The sequence below is a fragment of the Mya arenaria genome, chromosome 9 (assembly GCF_026914265.1).
Source record: "Mya arenaria isolate MELC-2E11 chromosome 9, ASM2691426v1".
NCBI classification, from domain to species: domain Eukaryota; kingdom Metazoa; phylum Mollusca; class Bivalvia; order Myida; family Myidae; genus Mya; species Mya arenaria.
Genome location: NC_069130.1, coordinates 55,143,991 through 55,161,303, shown reverse-complemented (window position 1 = coordinate 55,161,303; position 17,313 = coordinate 55,143,991). Strand labels below are relative to the sequence as shown.

General features: G+C 34.9%; 1 protein-coding gene across 1 annotated transcript; it reads left to right on the top strand.

Moving 5' to 3' along the window:
* The first annotated feature begins 13,165 nt into the window (after positions 1-13,165).
* On the top strand, positions 13,166-14,611 carry LOC128246194 (uncharacterized). Its single transcript, XM_052964382.1, has one exon. It carries the CDS (start codon positions 13,166-13,168, stop codon positions 14,609-14,611), a length of 1,446 nt encoding a protein of 481 aa, XP_052820342.1.
* The last annotated feature ends 2,702 nt before the right edge of the window (positions 14,612-17,313 follow it).

Below are 17,313 nucleotides of genomic sequence, written 5' to 3'. Positions count from 1 at the left end.
TCAAAACGCAGTACTAATAACCCTTTTATTATATACATTACTGGTTAGATCACTTAAAAACCACATGCTTTAATAATAAATGTCATTTTTTACGACGCTCTATTTTGTTTGATGACGTCATTTTAACATCGCGCTACGATACTTGTAATAACGTGACGTCACAAGAGTGGAAAACGGAACTGTTGCACTGAAGTGGAATACGGACTACCTTTTGACATGTATTGCGTGTGAATTAATGATGGGTATTTAATAAAAGTTAGTATCAGAATCATTCAAATTTTGCATTTGATTAAAACATATTTCTTTTCAAACAACAAATTTGATTTATGCCAACACATTAAACTGTCTGATAGTTATATGTCTACTCCTTTAATAATATATCGATATAGCTTATCGGACTGAGATATGTAAATAACGGATCTATACAGTGAATGAAGTCAATCTGTATGACAATATTGATTTAATAATCTACCTATGTGGTTGATTCTTTTGTAATCTTGTGGCGACCTATATGTACCCGTCAGTTATGAGGCGACGGTTGTTTAACTTTTGCAAAGTAGATTCCTAGAGCATGCTCCAATCATTCGCCGTAAAATTCGCAGAGTACTTCCGCGTCTATAAAAAGACTTGTCTGAGCATAACAAATTCATTTTGTCGGAAATATTTAGAGTACACATTAAGGAGATTGGATTATATGAATTATTTCCACACGTTAATGTCTTGCGTAAATGAGCACTAATGGAAAGTACGTACACCATCATGGCAGCAACTGCATCACCCATCTAATGTTACAAGGCCGATGTAAATATCTTAAGTTAACGCAAATACGATATATATTTTGTATGTATTGTATGTATTTTATGTACACAAATTATGATTGATTGGTAATCGACGAATAAAAAGTGGCCGAACGATAAGACCTCTCCCCAGCCCCCCCCCCCCCACCCGTTTAATCGCAACAAGTCGACGATCGGTCATCAACAATCCACCGTAGTATTTGCGTTGAACAAAAGCTGAAACCTTGCTGATTAATCACTGATGCGATGCTACACATGTCTCTTAAAGATTGATGAACATACACTTATTTGAAATATGGACAGAAATTTTGGCACCGGTTGTCAGCGATTGCCAGTCCGTTGCAAAAAGAACCAGTCACGAATAGGTCTAATAGTATTCGCCATGAGTTTCCCGTGCTTTCGGGACAATTTTTCGTGCAGGATTTCTGCAGCAGTAATGAGGACCAACCAAGAATTAACCTATGATTAATTCCATGTCTGGTTGTAAAGCAATCAGCCATGGGAGTGTCGTCCTATATGCCATTTAAAGTGGTGTAATATTATATGCTCTACTAGAGAGACTGACATAATTATATAGTTTGCCCAGTTAGCGCACTCGCTTCTCACAAAGACATGTCGGGTTCAATTTCATACGTGAGCATATGTGAGTGTGGTATGCCTCCGGGTACATCGACATAGCTTCGTATCAACAAGGGATTGTTGTAATAACATGTTTCACAATCGTTGTGAAATATCAGTTAACCTATTACGGAATGACCTTTCCAAATGCCTCGCACTTTTAATTGTATATGCCTGAAGGTTTCCTATCCATAATCACAAATCTAGCCTTCTTAGGATAAATCGTAAAGGAAAAAAAAACAATTACAAATACGATCAGCTGAAGAGATATGGTAAGGACGCGATGGTCAATCTAAGTACAAAAACATATTGTTTGGGATGTCACCCACTCTTCATGGTTGGCGATCTGACCTAAGTAAAAAGTCTGAAGAAAAATATGATATTATCTAATATGTCAGTTACAAGTTGCATAACAAAATAAGTGGTGATTCTTTTAAGATGAGTAAACGACTGAATAAGTGTTATATTTTCCTGTATATGTCATCCTGGTCATGTTCGAATACATAAAGGAGGCGTTTCTATAACTGTACGTGAACAGAAACCATTTATTTTAAAACAATTCAATATTGTCCTTCATTTAAGGCAAATGGATGAGCTACCTTAAGTTTCTTTTTAGAAAAAAAACGCGATATGAATTTTGACCTCCGAAATGACGCCACAGAGCCGTTTTGACTAAATGTCATACAAGCTCAATGCAGTACAGTGCAATCACTACATCTGTGGCTAATTGTATAAAACTTGGTTGTGGTGGTGTGTAAGCTTATTTATACTCGCATTCGGGCCCTACCCATTTGATCAGTGCTTCGATAAGAGTGTCAGTCATTTAAGGGTTTTGGAGCATAGTGCACGAACAGAATGTAACGTTGGTTAGAGCTCTTCTAGTTTATTAATGTGCACCAGTCATAAAACTTGGTTAAGTTGTCCACATGTTTTCTTTTGGTTAGTTTGCACATTTAAATGGTTGGTTTATAGTTAGTATTGAATGAATAAGACAAATCATTCAACTAATCAAGTGGCTTCGACTAAAACAAATAATTAACCACTTTTATTCAATTGGGTTTCGAACTAGTACAGATAGCGCATTGTTGTTCTTTATGATAAATTAAAATAGCTGTTTAAAAACTATCCTCTCCAAGAAAATGCGTACTTTATATAAGGAGTGCATCCTGGACAACAAGTACTTTCAATTATTGATACATGTATATGCAAGGTTTACGGAATAACCTCTCTTTACATATCTCGCATTTAATGATGTACCTAAAAGCACCTTGAATACCAACAGCCTTCCCATGAGACCATGTCTGGTTTGATGAAAAAGCGTTCAGGCCATATCACAGAAGTTGATATCATCTGAAGAAACATAAGAAACTTAAGTGTACATTTTTCAATTGATGTATTTCTTCTTAAAAGCTATTGCTTTAAAATGATGTTTGCATGTTATATTTGTTTTTACCTCCCTGTTGTAAATGCAGATTATCTTTTTAGCGTGACATTTTTTGCCAGTGGGAAAAAAAAACAGTTAAAATAATTGATGAATGTTAGGAAATTATTGAATCTCTGCTTCTGTATCCTTTTTATAGAACATTACATGCTGATGCTATTTGCCGTTGTTCGCCTGCCCGTCTGTTTATACGATGTATAATTAAAAAAAAATACTAGATTTTGAAATCAGCCCCATCACACACTCTTTCTTTTTTCAAGCGAATAAATAAAGTAACTGAATGTATTAACATACTGTATTAAACTAGATATTGAATGCAACTCAATGTTTGTATTTTAATATTCATCTACACGAAAGAACAGCTTTTATAAAACTATAGTTTTTTGTTGTTGTTGAGTTTATAAAGATCCACAAATAATCCACATGGGAATTCTTTTTCCCACGGGTTAATTGGAAATTTGCCAAAGAAGTAAACTTGTACCCGAAGTACCGCAAGACCGTTATTGGATGCCATCTAGAGTGGTTCAGCATTACAGTAAGAGAGTACGTTGACATTATTTTTTTATCCCGACAATGTCATGATGAAAGGCGCTTCTACTTTAAATTAATGGTACAGTATTCGAACTTTCTGGTCATAAATCTGTGTTAAATAATCGCATTCATTCCCCAAGAAGGTCATTTAGATAGCCATTTTCCGAATAATTTGACAAAAAGACCTCCTTATTTCATATCGCTTCAGTATTTTTTCAGAATAAAAGTAAAGTTTTAATCCTGGCCTGATCGTTAAATTTCAAATTATAGTAAGAACAGCCATTGTTTTTTTGGATTGCAATATGCTGAATCAACTGTAATGAAATCACAAATCATCAAAATGGAACGAGAAGAGCTCTATATAGCTATCTACGACAGTTCTTGTTACAACAATGTAATAAATAGGTTTTTGTTTGTCTCATTCTTCTCGGTAATTATCAATGTCACATTGTAAAATGTGACGTCATTATTGGCGCACAATAAAGGCTGATGCCAAAATCTTCTTTTTCCTAAAATTTAATGCATTTTCATTTTAAATCATTTGACGTAAATTATTAAGACCAAGAAAGCATATAATTTAAGAACATATTAAAATATTAACTTTTATAAATAAAAATAATAAAAAAATAGCTACGTAGCCACAATTTCCACAGTTAAAAAGCGCTTATATTTTTGTTATCTGTACCTAATGCATGTGTCTTTTCATAAGATCATTAAAGGCAATTAGTTTAACGTGATACTGTATTGAAATTAAAACAAACGATTTGCATCAACCTATATTGTGTGCATTTAAATGCCATTTCTAAAGTAAACACATATTGTATTTCTTGAAAATACCACACCAATGTGCGTCCTGTGGTCCAATAGAGAAATTTATACCACCCGTATCGTCTTTGTAAGCTCTATCATGTAGTTAAACTAAGAACAGTCGGTAAATCAAATTATAGGAGTTAGTTATCATTCCGTTATGTTATCACTCAACATCTCCCGCTCTCATAACTTCCAAATATTATTGGAAGTATTAAATTGGCCAACGAAATCATTGTATTCGACTCATGATTCATTGTTTTTGCAAATCCAAATTTCTTTACAGTAAAAACAATTTTGAAAACTTGAAAAACACTCAAATAAATTCAATGCATCTATGCTATAAAATAAACTCACTACTATTTCAATTATACCCGTTTTGAAAGCATTGATTTTAATAAAAACGTTCATTTTCGTTTTAGAAAAAAATATATATCATAAAAGATGAATTACTGCATGTTAATATTTTTTATATATCAATCACATATTACATTTTAAATTGTCTGTGTAATTTTGGTGAAATTACGCTTACTAACAAAACAGTAAAAAACAATTCAAACTTAAAACTCAATTTTCACAAAACACTAATATATTTTTTAAACAATTTCGAACCACGATTGGTCACTTCAAGAATAAACGAATAAGCTAACTCTCTTATATTTAACTCGCTTTCCAGGGGTGCGTTTCAGAGACGATCGTTAAGGCGATCGTTAGCTGATTTTGGTAGTACGACCAAAATTACCGATCGGCACCGTTTCAGAGACGCAACGTGCACCTACTTTATCGTTAATTTTACTCGTATACCTACGACCGGTAAGAGGCACTCGTTAACTTAACGACCAAGATGGCGGATGAAGATTTTCTCCATATCAAAGTATATTTTTACTGTTTATCAACATTTGATAGTTTAATAATGCGTGTAGCATGTTCGCTGGTGTGGAATTTTCCAGCTACATATGTCTAAAAATAGCTGAAAACAGTACGAAAATGTTCTATTTCCGCCGTTCTGTCAAAAAGAGATTTTAACTGTAGAAGATGTAAGCTTTTTATTATATTTTGTTAATGTGCTATATTGTGTACATCTAAAACATGGAATATGATGTTCAATTTAATTTGCTTTCATTGTTGTTTAATAAGTCATGTACATTTTCTTGAAATTCTTCTATTTCGGATGGTTTTTAATTCGGATAAATAAATGCCTGTACATATTTTGTTGTAATATTACCGTTCTTTGTGAAATGTAGTCAGTGAATTATTAATCCGTGTTACCATTTTATCATGTCATAATATGACATACTTTAGTTATTTTTCTTATTTTTACACATCTAAATTGATGCTAAATATGTAAATACACTGTACAGTAATGTAAACAACACTGTCACAACAAATAAGTTGATTATTGGCACTTTAATACCATTGACACTAGCAGGTGACAATGTAATCATTTTGTTTCACATTTACTTGTAATTGAAACTTGTTTTAGTAAGGTATCATATGGTTTATGTAGAACTTTGTAGTATATGTACATATGTGAGTTTTCAACTGACAAAGGTTAAATCTTGTCTTTTTAAGTCATATCATTTGATGCCAAGTGTACAATAAAAACTGAAATGAAAATTGACAACCGAAGTGTCATGGTCTGGATGGAAAATGCTGTGTTCTTCATTGACCTCTGGTTTAATAATGGTATGGAAAAGGGATTTAATTCTAATGTTGGTTTTATGAATAATAATGGAGGTACATTCAACATATGAACACATTGCCTTAAGGACTAATGTAGAAACTAAACTGCAAAACCATATTATATACCTGCAGTTAATGCACAGGCTATGTACAGATGCCTATTGTTATTCTATGTTTTCATTTTTTTAGTGGTTTTGCTTGTTAAATATTTGTTTTAGTTAATTATTTCAGGCTGGTGATAGAAAACTATAAGGAATGCTTCAAGCTGGCAATAGAGGGAAATGTAAAAGTAGGTAGGAAATGATAAAATGCAATAGGATATAAACCAATTTTATGAATAATACAATAAGATAAATTTTTATATTGAATCAATGTTGGGCATCTTATTTTGAGCAGTTAACTTGTATAACAAAATTGTTATTTAACTTATATGAACATTAAACAAGAAATAAAATGTGACCAGAATGGTGTTTTTCATGTTTTCTTAAATACCCTACTTATTGTTTTTTTTAAAAAGACAATAATTTTCATAAAATATGCAAACTATTTCAGTTTAAAAATGAGAATGTAAATTATGTGTTAGTTGTAGTTTAACCATTAAAAGGCGTTTTCATAAATGTATTATATTGTGCTGTATTAAACAATATTTTATAACTTTTTGTCTTTTCAGGACACTGAGAAATCACAAGGTTTCAAACATCTAGAATATGCTCACAGTCAGTCTTCAAGATATTCACCTTAATGGTTCCAGTATGTTTTAGGAGACTTTGTCAGAACAGTACTTTATATACATACACTGGAGATACAAGACCCAGCAGATAACTACAGATATATTGACACAGAACATGAAATTCATTGCATATCCAAACACAACATAACACTTAAAACGGTTAAATAGGTAGTGAGGCATTTGTGTGTAACCTTCATTATTTGAAATGAAATTTCTTATATTTTTTTTTAATTTGACTTTGAATTTAAAAGCCATTACAGTAGAATTAGATTTTCCAAATATATATATATATATATTTATACAGTTTCAACTGTGATGTATATCCAGTTGTACATGTTTCCTCTAAAGATTAAAACACTTTTGAATTATATAGGAACATTTAAATGATACATTTATTCAAACTTATGATAATATAAAACACACACACTACCATGGTTGATCATGTAAACCTTCATACTATCTTTTTATAGAAATTAAGTGAATCTTTTGATATTTCTGAATACATTTATTTTTACTTTGACTGACTCATGTTTAAACACAGAATGCTACATAAAGTGTATACTCAAGTGTATACCGTAACATGATTGAAATAGATAATAGATAATATTTGCATGAAACTCTGAACACTTAACCACTATGGCAATCTCCACCAGTTAAGATACTTTTTGTTGAATAATGTGTTTAGATGAGACGAGCTTGTAAAATAGCTGTATTTCTTTTAGTCATTTTGTGTATGTCTGCAAATGTAGATTTTATCATGTATTTTGAATAGATCTGAAATACTGTTTATTTAACTGTTATTACAACGATTGACACAATAAAGATGGATTTATGAATTGTCTTCATACAAAAAATTCAACCAGTCAAAATTGTATTTTCGAACTGTTTCCTAATACAATAACTCTCAGTAACAGTTTTGGTACATAAACGTATGAACTTTACTTGTGATCTGAACTAAGGCCGGTTGTTGATGATTGGAATCAGTCATCATCATCACCCTCACCATTATCATCATCATCATCATCCACCACAGCCACCACCACCACACCACCTTCATCATCATCCACATCATAAATCAGTAACAACATTTACGCATCATTATCTCGTCATGATCATTGTCGTCATCGTCACATCATAATTATTATCATCATCTTAGTCGCCGCCGTCGCATTATCATTATAATAATCATAATATTCGCCTTCGTCGTCGCTGCATTATCACTATCGTCGTCATCGCATTATCTTTTTAGTTTCGTTGTCGCATTATTACTATTAAATCGTCATTGTCGTTGTCGTCGCATCATTGTGACCATCATCAGCAGCACAATGCTGCACGTTTGCTTTTACTTTACAGAACATTCATAATACGCATTCTATAATATTTCACTTATCAAAGACGATTTTAAAGTAAAAGCACCAGCCTAAAAAAACAACGTATTTTGTTGTCCAATTTTCATTATAATCACACAAATTTAAAAGGGACCGTCGGAACCCGCCACTGCCTCCATCACAAACAATCTCGGATGATGATGTACTTAAGATACAATTGTAACATAAATAGCAGATGGTTAATCAGAATAGAGGCCACGAGTTTGTATCATTTGTGTCAATTATTATAAAAAAGGAGAGTTACATTAATTGATTCCCTTCAAGAGATTATCATCATTATTATTATTATTATTATTATTATTATTATTATTATTATTATTATTATTATTATTATTATCATCATTAGTAAAAAAAAACAGGTGCGCTCATCAGATTAATATGACGTAACGTCAATTCACTTCAGACTGGGTCACTCGCTTTAACGCTGTGCTTTATCGTTATTTTTTACGTACGACCGGAGAGTTTACGAGACGTTTCTGAAACGCCTTTATGATTATCGTTAAATTGGTCGTTATTATGATCGTAAATTTACGATAATGGCAGATCGTAAAATCTATCTGAAACGCACCCCAGGTTTATAAATTTCAGATCCGTAGAAGATATTCTTTTAAAAAATACAAGGAGAACTAAAACAACAACAGAGTGTCGTCGTTGATGGGACATATATGATTATAACTATTAACCATGTGAAAACATGGCCCAAAACACGGTGTCACCTACATCTCCCCCGCCATCTTCGAAATCAGCCTAAATACATTCACTAAAACTGCCTCAAACTCCTTTCCGTGTACCCTCCCTCTATTTATGTATATCAAAAGTAAAAGCCATGTTTTCTCCGTAAGGAACACTTATCTATAATAGAAATCAGCAACAATTTGCATACGTACATGTGGAAAAATGTCACACTTACCTCACCATATGTAAAACTAGGGAATTATAAAAGAAAAAAAATCTTAGTGTTGGAGACATGTCTAGTGATAGAGGTATTCGCCTCTCACCTAAGGAGTTTTTAGTTGAATGCCCAAAGAAGGTACTTTTCACGTTTTTTGAAAATTGACACCGACACTTGTTTCTAACTTACTCAAGATTGATTCTATAGGTTGACAGCTTTCGTCACAATTGAGATGAAAGAAATTAATAAAAAAATAAACTAGTTCTTACTGGTCATTGAAATTAGTTACTTAGTCAATGTTGTAAGTGTATTATTATGCTTGAGGTAATTCTAAACTCATACTGTTTTAGAGATTTCAAATTAATCTTCCAACATGTTTTATTTGTTATTGAATAATCTACTTTTACGAAGTGTTTGTATTTGTGCAATAAATGTATCTATTCGAAATATATGTTTCGCTCCTTGGTGTACTAAGACTTGGAAATAAGCCAACTGTATTACAAGTGTATTGTACTTCAAACAATTAATTAGGCAAGACGTGTTAATTTCCATAATCATTTAACTAGCAATACACAAGAGAAAACGCATGTTGCCAATAAAATTAAAGCCTAGACATTTCACAAATTAATGCTAATTTCTATAATTTCAGAACATTCGCGTGGTGATCTCTACCACGTCTTCTATTCCAAAGACGCTCCCCAGAGGAAAGAATTAATGATGGCAAACGTATCACAGTACGTCGAAGAAGTCACCGAACTTTGGAACGCTACTGACCGCAATGTGACACAACTAATCAGTACCACTACGCCAAAAACGCACAACCTAGATATCCAGCAGAGCAGCTCAGTAGAAACAATATCCATCGTGTGCATTGTCTGTTTGTTTAGCATCGTAGGGACGCTTGGCAACGGTTTGGTGTTGTATGTGTTTACTCGCAACACACAGAAGTTGACGTCTACTATATTCATAATAGCTCTAGCTGGTACGGATTTTCTCACGTGTCTGATTATAATACCCTATACAGTTATTGCCATTCATACAAGCTACGAGTTAGCCTATGATGCCGCATGCAAAGCTTATCAGTTCCTTATCACGTGAAAGCAAATATGCAAACTAAATGTTTGAAAGTATATCATACAAAACGTTAGAACAGATCGTGTTTTCAATCTTAAATTCAACTGCAATATGATGTCAATGGCATATACTAGTATTGTAAGGCCAAACAATCTTGTGTGTTATACATGTATTATGTTTGGTTAAATTAATACAGTTTCCTTTTCCATAAAATGATATAAAAAAATAAGGCGTCAGCATTAATTCAAAATTCGCAAATATGTGGACCTATTGCCTTAAAGTGGATTTCTTTGTTTGGTGTGTACATTTGTTAAACCGAAAAAAAACAAATTTGTACGATGGTACGTTTAATATACAGCCGAATTGCGTTGGCTCGAACTCCCGGAAAATTTAATCCAAACGGGAAGGCTTACATTTAGTATAAAGGAATTGGTCCTTTACATTCAGTTCGATAAAACGAGGAATTCGAGCCAAGCGATTTCGAGCCAACGGGGTTCGACTGTACACATATTAGAAACAGCAACTGTATGTTTTGCCTTGGATTGACCGATTAATGCAGATAATATTTATGTTATTAAATCGTTATTGTATTATGTAAAATGCTAATAAATAATTTGTATTGATAAACATATTCAATATGATCATTGTACTTCTTTAGTTACTGTTAGTTTTGACATCACGAATGAATGAGAATTATTATGATACTGGTCCATTCTGTTTGTACATTATTTTAAATATACTGTGTAATTAAGTGTTGTCTTGTCGTTACCCAAACATTTAATAACGGAATAAGCCTATGGGTACCGTTTTAGTGAGATATCTTAATCGATAACTCTACGCTAATTGCTCAGGTACATCCGTGAAGTTTAGGCAGACTGTATAATATAAATATCCCAGGACCCAGGCCAAGAAATCAAGGCGAATGAGTCAATGGGTTTCTTGGGCGAAACTTTAGTTGTATATATAGTAATACCATTCGCCTTCCTTCCCTGTGAAGTGGATGATCCGTGGTCTAGTAGTAACACAATTGCCTGTCAATCCAGGGGTCGCAGGTTCGACTCCCCGCCGCGCCTTTAAACAAATACTACTCGTATTCCTGGAGGGACGTTAAATTGGGGTCCCGTGTAACAGTGGTATACACTGGTGCATGTTAAAGAACCAGGGTAGCTTTAACCAAGGCTACATTCCGTCTGTGCACTATGCTCAAAAACAGAAAATGACTAACAATCGTATCGGAGCACTCGTCGAATGGGCAAGGCTCGAGTGCGAGTATAAATAAGCTTACATACCACCACACTACTTTGTGAAACATTTAGGATGAACAATATAGGGTAATGCAAAAGGATAATTTTTCATTTTAATGCCTTATCATGTTTAACTCATTTCATTTTAGTTATAAAAAAACCCCAAAAGACTCAAATGATTTAGGTACAATAAATATTCTTTGTAAATTGTGTTTTAGTTAATGGCTACGTGGCCACAAATTTCCCAGTTAAAAAGCGCCAAAATATCGCTTATATTTTATCATAATTATGCGTTTTGTGGCTTTAATTGTTTAAAGTCAAATGCGTTTAACACGATAATGCATCGTCTTTATTATTATTATTTTTTACATCACGTTTTCCCACTTTCTACGGACGACCTGCTGTAATCATCGGGAGTTCGCGACATATTTTGGTATATCAAGCACGTACATCAATATAATTATGGTTGCTACTTTAAACTGACTATTAGGAAAATATGCTAAAAATTTCACTAAGAAAGAAATCCCACACGATCAAAAAAGAGTCCAGGGTAATTTAAGGGTAGGTCAGAAATACCGTAAACAGCATTCCGTTAAGCTTTAGTATACATCATCATCGGACATATGATCAAGAACAAACAGTTAACAGGCTCATATAACGTGTCAAAACCCCTGTATAGCATGTTTTATACCCTCATAAAACACTAGGCAGTTTAAAAAGGAGCTCGTTTTCGAAATAAACGGTAGACGATTTTTCATAAAGACACTCGCCAAGTTCCACGATTCTTGAGTGTCATTTAGTCAATGGCGTCACCATTAACTGTTTGTTTCTTAGAACGACAATGCGACGCTTTAAGGGGGCGTTGATTCATTACTGAGCATTTAACGACAATCTCATATTTTCAAAGGCCATTATTTTTAAATCGCAGGAAATTTTAATGGATTATAAAAAAAAGCTCTTCTTAAATTTAAGTTGATAGATGTATAATAGAACTTCTATTAGAAGCAATGCCCTGCAATCAAAATTTAAATATAGCTAATTCAATTATATGCAATTCTTTCCCCGATTCCGTCAGACCTTAAATTTAAAAACAGCTGAGCTTTAAGTTTGAAACTCTTTCTGAACACAGTTTTTGGACAAGGGCACTTGTTCATAGCGGTGCAACGATCTTCCAGATTTCCAAGGCAAGTACAGGGTCTCACTGACGTAATGTATTCCTACGCTGTATTTTAATATACTCTCATCGAATATGTCTGATTCGTAGGTGAGGTTATTCAATGTTAGCCACCCACGTTTAAAATGTAAAGATGTGTTAGAGCATTTAATATATTATCAAGATTATATATATGTTTAATTTATATTGATTAATCATTATATTATTTCTGCATGGATAGCATTTTTAGTATCACCATATTGACATTACACTAATGATATGATACACATTGCAAACTTCAATGTTTAATAACTCTGAAAATTTGAGGAAAATAGTAAAACGCCTACCTATGCACATTAAAACAAAATGGGTTGATAAGGCTAGTTCAATTATTGACGAAGGCCGAGAACCAAACTTTAATGATTTGATGAAGTTTGTTGAGAAGCGGGCTACCAATGCAAATACTATGTATGGGCAAGATTTAGCTGGTGATGGGGTCAGTAAAGGGAGAGATAGAGAAACGGCAAATGTTCATTTGTGATGGGGAAATCTAGGTTAGCGCCCATCAAGACCGTAACCATACCGAGACTTGAATTAACAGCTGCAGTAGTATCGGTAAAATTGTTTCAGATGCTGATTAAAGAACTGGACACAAAGATCGACAACTACTATTTTTGCACCGACTCAATGATTGTTCTAGGGTATGTTCGAAATACTTCACGGCGTTTTAAGACGTATGTAGCTAACAGGTTAGCTCTTATTCATGAACTGACTTCCCCAAATGATTGGAGGTACGTGCCCACAAACATGAATCCAGCTGACTTAGCTTCCAGGGGTGTACACCCCGAGGAAGGAGGGAAACTTTTTATATGGTTGAACGGACCAAAATTTCTGAACATGGGGAAAGATGATTGGCCACATGAACCTGATGGAATCACGACGGAGTACGAAGATGTTGAAATGAAACCAGCTGTAGTGACTAGTATGGTCCAGTCTCAATGCCAGAACGTGGTATCTGATATCCTTAACAGATATTCAGATTGGTATAAACTGCAACGAGCTGTTGCTTGGCTGCTTAGGTTGAAGACATTTATGATACACAGATACTTGAAACATGAAACAAAGGAGATATTTACAGGTGGTTGTTTGTCACTGAAAGAAATTAAAACTGCTAGGAAGTTGATACTAATGAAGGTGCAGGAAAGTGCCTATGGTGACGAATTTAGTAAACTGACTTCAAATAAGAAGATAGCAACATCAAGCTCGCTAGTAAAACTGTGTCCAGTGCTTAATGAGGGTCTGTTACGAGTTGGCGGGCGATTTCAGTACACTGAATTTTCCGAGGATAGCAAACATCCGATCATTTTACCAAGCAAACACCACGTGACAGAACTTATAGTACGGAAATATCACGAGGTTAATCATCACATGGGAGCTCATCATGTATTATCGTTGACTCGACAGTCGTATTGGATAGTTCACGGAATAAGGACAGTGAAACATGTAGTCAGTGCATGCATGGATTGTAAACGGCGCTTCAGGAAAACACAACGACAGCAGATGGCACCGTTGCCAGTTGAGAGGCTTACTCCGGACAAACCTCCATTTACGTATGTTGGTGTGGACTATTTCGGGCCTATGTATGTCAAGGTCGGTCGTAGCCAACAGAAACGATACGGGTGCCTGTTTACCTGCTTGACGACACGAGCAGTACATATTGAAATCGTACATAGTTTAGGAACAGACTCGTTTGTATGTGCATTGCAACGTTTCATGAGTAGACGGGGAAAACCAGAAAAGATTTTCAGCGATAATGGTACTAAGCTTACTTCCGGAGAAAGGGAATTAAGAGCAGAAATTGCCGAATGGAACCTGAGTCGTATCATGAATGAATTGGTGCAGAAAGACATAGAATGGCAGTTCATTCCTCCATATGCGAGTCATATGGGTGGAGTGTGGGAAAGACTGGTTCAGTCAGTAAAGAGAGCCTTAAAATCGGTAGTCAAAGAGCAGCTTTTGAATGACGAAGCACTAAATACTCTCATGACGGTGACAGAAAAGATTGTAAATGACAGACCGATTACAAAGGTAAGTGATGATAGCAGAGATCCAGAAGCACTATCGCCGAGCCAACTGTTGCTTTTGCGCCAAAATAGGTGTATACCACGTGGTGTCTTTAGCAAGAATGACAATTATTGTAAGCGTTGGTGGCGTCAAACTCAGTATATGGCAGACGTATTATGGCGACGTTAGGAAAAAGAGTATGTACCAAATCTTCTTGAGAGGCAAAAATGGCAAGATGTACAACGAAATATCGAGGTAAATGATCTTGTTCTTGTGTGTGATGAGTCACTACCACGTGGATGATGGCCTCTTGGACTGGTAAACTAGGTAAGTAAGGGACGAGACGGTTTGGTTCGCTCATGTAGGGTACGTGTGAATGGAACAGTGAAGGTGAGACCTATTACGAAGTTATGTCTGCTAGAAAACAGTGCATAAACACGTTCATGTTTAAAACGATAGATGGGTAGAAGTAGTTTTCAAGTAAGCCGTTGGTCTTGTAGTGTATGTTGGTTGGTAAGTATACAACATGTATTTGTGTACGTCTTATAATCACGCATTGTATAACCTTAAGATCCTATTTTGTTTTTGGAGCATTTAATTCCTAGTTGCTTTAGGTAAATTATTGAATGAACTTCAAAATAAAGGTTCATTGATGGGCGATGTGCCGCAGCTAGGAATATGTTTATTAAATTAATCAGCTTTGTAGGTCGCTAACGAGTATGATTCATTGTAGTAATAATAGAACAAATAAATCAGACCCATTGTTTAGATTATTTGCTTGGGATATGCAAGATACGTATACAAAATATATTTAGCATGGTTACCATGATAATGTTTTGTGTTTTGATTGGCTGGCAGCTGCGAGGGCTCTGGGCGAAAGTAAATTTGGTCAGTAAGTGAGGTGCGAGTGAAAAGACATGAACGAATGTTTGGGCTTGAGTTAAATATATCGGAATACGTACCAATGTTTAATAACCGTTCATACGTTCATACGTTCCTTAGCGTTCATTTACGTTCCTATACGTACAATAGCGTTAAGATGAGTTCCATTACGTACTGTTATGCTGACTGATTGACTGTTTGATTGTATGGAATAAATGTGAACGAGTATATTACAACGAGTTCCGGTTTATTATGTGAAAAAGCAGATCCCGCGGTTTAGTGACTTTGAAACCGCGACATGATACATTTGAAGGAGTTAGTAAGTACACACATTAAGTATGACTATGTAGAAATTGGATAAATTTGTTTATCTTGTAACATATAATATTTTATTATTAATGCTCTCGGTGATAACTTTATTTTTAACATTTTGCAACTTAAAAATGTGACTTAACAAGTTGTATGTCTTCGTATTAATGAACGATGTATTACCTTAAGCTAATCATCTCCGTAATCACGCAAAAATGGTTAAAACCCAAGCAGTAACACTTTAAAAAAACGGGTTAAACATAACAGGCAATCAACAATATACGAATGGACTAGCTTTGACACTTTATTAAGCCATTGCGAAGACTCATACCTTCAAAAGCATCAATGCGTTCTGTCACAGTATATTTATTTGATAAAAGCCAATTCGACCCTAAATAGCAATATGGTTTTTCGTCCAAAGTGTAGTTCATTGAAGTCGAATACAAAAACTTATACCTTGCAGACAACATTGTTATCGACCAGTTCGAAGGTAGTTTATAAAAGCCAGCACGACAACCTATATTTTATAGGCTCCACGGTTATCGACAGAGTCTCGTAGTTCTATAAAAGTCAGTGCGATAACTCATACCTAAGGGGCATCATGGTTATCGACCAGAGTGTAAGAGTGTGAGAAAAGTCAGTGCGATATATTATAGCTAAGTGGCAACATGGTTATCGACCAAAGTGTAGTTGTGTGATAAAAGCCAGTGCGATAACTCATACCTAAGAGGCAAAATGGTTATCGACCAGAGTGTAGAAGTATGAGATAAGCCACCACGACATCCTATATATTATAGGCAAAATTGTTATCGGCCAGAGTCTCGTAGTTTGATAAAAGCCAGTGCAATTACTCATACCTAAGATAACAATGGGCAACATGGTTATCGACCAGAGTGTTGTAGTTCGATAAAAGCCAGTGCGACAACCCATATTTTATAGGCAACATGGTTATCGACCAGAGTCTCGTGGTTTGATAAAAGCCAGTGCAATAACACATAACTAAGATAATAAGGGCGACATGGTTAACGACCAGAGTGTAGTAGTTCGATAAAAGCCAGTGCGACAACCCATATTTTATAGGCAACATGGTTATCGACCAGAGTGTATAAGTGTGATAAAAGCCAGTGCGATAACTCATACCTAAGGGGCAACATGGTTATCGACCCAGAGTGTACAAGTGTGATAAAAGCCAGTGCAATAAGAGATACCTAGGGGCAACATGGTTATCGACCAGAGTGTAAAGGTGTGATAAAAGCCAGTAAGATAACTTTTATATGAGGGGCAACATGGTTATCGGCCAGAGTGTAGTTGTGTGATAAAAGCCAGTGTGATAACTCATACCTAAGGGGCATCATGGTTATCGACCAGAGTGTAGAAGTGTGATGAAAGCAAGTGCGATAAAACATACCTAAGGGGCAACATGATAATCGACAAGAATGTAGTTGTGTGATAAAAGCCAGTGCGATAACTCATTCCTAAGGGGCAACATGGTTATCAACCAGAGTGTAGAAGTGTGATAAAAGCCAGTGCGATAGCTCATACTTAAGGGCAACATGGTTATCGACCAGAGTGTAGTTTTGTGATAAAACAAGTGCGATAACTCATACCTAAGGGGCAACATGGTTATCGACCAGAGTGTAGAAGTGTGATAAAACCAGTGCGATAACTCATACCTAAGGGGCAAAATGGTGATCGACCAG

Excerpts from the sequence above, each read along its gene's own strand:
- LOC128246194 (XM_052964382.1), top strand. The coding sequence starts at position 13,166 with ATGAATCCAGCTGACTTAGCTTCCAGGGGTGTACACCCCGAGGAAGGA.